Source organism: Wyeomyia smithii, chromosome 3 (assembly GCF_029784165.1).
Source record: "Wyeomyia smithii strain HCP4-BCI-WySm-NY-G18 chromosome 3, ASM2978416v1, whole genome shotgun sequence".
Classification (NCBI taxonomy): domain Eukaryota; kingdom Metazoa; phylum Arthropoda; class Insecta; order Diptera; family Culicidae; genus Wyeomyia; species Wyeomyia smithii.
Window position 1 is genome coordinate 239,977,329 of NC_073696.1, and position 2,685 is coordinate 239,980,013.

Here is a 2,685-nt window from a genome sequence, read left to right on the forward strand (position 1 = left end):
ATTCATTAGATTTGTGATTAGTCGACAATTGATACCGCATTTTTTTTAAACGTAAGCTTAGATGAATTTCTAGAACTCCTGTTTAAGTAGATTCTTATATATATTTTCTCACCGCTGTCGAAAAAAAGATCAAAGTGGTAACTGAATCTGAACTAAAGCACATATGAAGAAAAACTACAACTCTAGTTTTGAAGAAAAATCAATTTTGTTACTCCTAACATTTTTTGTAACCTGTTCAGTTCTAAAATTTGTACCTATTAACTATAGAGTTTTGAAATGTTTATACCCCTTTTTTATAGTACTACAGATTTTCTGAGAAGGATTTGTACCCCACAAGTGATATCAGCTAATCGTAATATTTTTTGAATAGTCCCGCAACCAAATATTAAAATATGAACAGTCTTAATCCAGAACACTATATTAGCATTGTCTCGAAGCCATATCAACAAATATAATAAACCAAGTTTTACAAATATTTATTTTTTCGGTGGTCCTCGTAGCTCGTGCCAGTAGCCGATAAAATGTTCCCTCAGCGGCCACACGCGCTGGCTACCGTAAAACGCCCAGAAAAGGCCAAAAAGTGCCCCTCCCAAGTGAGCAGCGTGATCGAAAACTTTCCACCCCAGAAGAACCCCAGTCAGGTCGATTCCCATTATTACTTTGATAGCCTGAAAATGCAGCGCACTTGAAAATGCATTCATTGCATCATTTAACTCCAACACAAACTTACCGTTCCTGCTGAAAACGTGTACATGGGTAAAAACACGATGCTAAGCTGCGTGTCCGGATACTGATAGCAAACGTAAGCTAGTATAGCCATTATAGCTCCGGAGGCCCCTAGCGATAGCCCCGGCTGCCGCGTAATCGTTTTGAACAAGTGACTGGCAAAGGAGGCAATCACACCAGCACTCAGGTACAGACCGAGAAATTGTTCCCTCCCGAGAGTGGCAACCGCAGCATTACTGAAACTGTGTAACACGTACATGTTAGCTGCGATGTGAAATAGCGAATAGTGACTGAATGTGGACAAAAACATTGGCCAGCAGACGGCTTCTGCAGAAAAAAAAAAAGAAACATTTTAAACTGCACATTACAGAAATAAACGATAAACCTACTTGCTGCTGGATTCGAGGCGAAATATTTCACCATCGTTGGTTGTAATCGGGGCAACCGCCAGAGCCCATAAACTAATAAGTTCAGGGCGCAAATGGGAACGAATACCCGCTCTCCTGGTGTCAGGCGACTCCACCAGCCATTGACGTCCCGACGCCACTGTTCTGTCTCCTGTCGGCCAGCTTTTATTCGATCCTTAAACCAGTGCAAATTCAATTTGTTACGCAAAGCGTTCATAGCCCGTGATCTAATTGTTTCGTACTCCCATATTGTAACACCTATGAAACTGCCAGCGCTGAAGGCAATTGTGAACACGAACGATTTCCACAACTTCGAGGGATCAATATGGCCAGAACCTATCACGACACCCTGGACCTCCGTTGGAACTAGCGTTTGTCTAGGGGCAAACGACTCGGATCGAGGGCTGCGCCCTAGGCGATTAAACCTGAGAATATTTGCTTGTGGGCTGTGCCGGCAAGGGTTTAGCAAGTTAGCCTGATGTAAGTTATAAACAGCGGAACTGAAAAGCAAACCACGATTATTGATGTTATTGAATAAAATAGAATAAATATTACCGTCCCAAAGCCGGAACATTTCCGCATTTTACTAACAATCGAAGAGCCATCATTTTAAAGCGAACTTTATCGCTTCAATTTCTTTAATTACAAGAAAAATTCAAGCCGCTTTCACCTGCCGAACATTTTGATTGCACAAGAATCGAATATGTTTACGTTCTTTCTGTTGTCCCGTCGACCCCGACGACTAAAGGGGATGCTGTTAACTGACAGTTGCCATTTTTTTGTTACAGTCCTAAATGTCATTTAACAGGGTTCATCGTGTTCATTTTTTTTAAACCAATGCAATCGCTAGAGGTCGAATACCAATTAGTCGAATTCAAAATGCATTGATTAGTGATTATTCCATAACTTTTTTCACAGCTATCAGCTATTTCCAAGTTTTGTGCCTTCGAAAATTTGAAGTGATGGCTCGAAATCAGCCATTTCTGGCTTCTCGATAGTTTTACCACAGACTAAAAGACATAACACTTCGAACAAAATTTCAATGAAATCATCGTTCGGATGATTCCAGTACTTTACGTTAGTAACACTAGCACCATCTGCTGCCGTGTTCGCGCAGCTTTATGTATTTCGATAGCAGCGCTAGCGTTACTGCATGTGTCAAATGGGGAACCACAAAATATGTATAAGATTGATGATGATGAATGAATGATCGTTTTTTGGGGCGATGGAGCTAGGTTCCAGTGTTACGTCTGTAAGTCTGTGGTTTCACCTTAAAAAGAACTGTACATGGGGTATTGGAGTCGATTCCTCGATTAGCTGAAACCAGGGATACCAGATGTGCAGATTTGTCTGCAAAACGCAGATTTTTAGAGTTCGTGTGCAGATTTTTATTGATTTGCAGATATTCACAGACTTTCCATAATTTCTGCAGATTTTTGTCAGAGTCTCCTTATATTTGCGCAGTTTTTCTCAAAATGTATGCAGATTTTTACAGACTTTTACCAGCGCGAGCGAAATTTTTTCGAATCACGAATAGATTTTTTTTCAGATT

The 2,685-nt window shown here is 40.6% G+C and overlaps 1 protein-coding gene across 1 annotated transcript; it reads right to left on the minus strand.

The window, feature by feature from the left end:
- Nucleotides 1-400: 400 nt before the first annotated feature.
- On the minus strand, nucleotides 401-1,896 carry LOC129728107 (presenilins-associated rhomboid-like protein, mitochondrial). Its single transcript, XM_055686499.1, has 4 exons — nucleotides 1,689-1,896; nucleotides 1,116-1,633; nucleotides 731-1,053; nucleotides 401-668 (listed from the first exon to the last, which is right to left on the minus strand). Exons 1-4 carry the CDS (start codon nucleotides 1,739-1,741, stop codon nucleotides 477-479), a joined length of 1,086 nt encoding a protein of 361 aa, XP_055542474.1. The 5' UTR covers nucleotides 1,742-1,896; the 3' UTR covers nucleotides 401-476.
- Nucleotides 1,897-2,685: the final 789 nt, after the last annotated feature.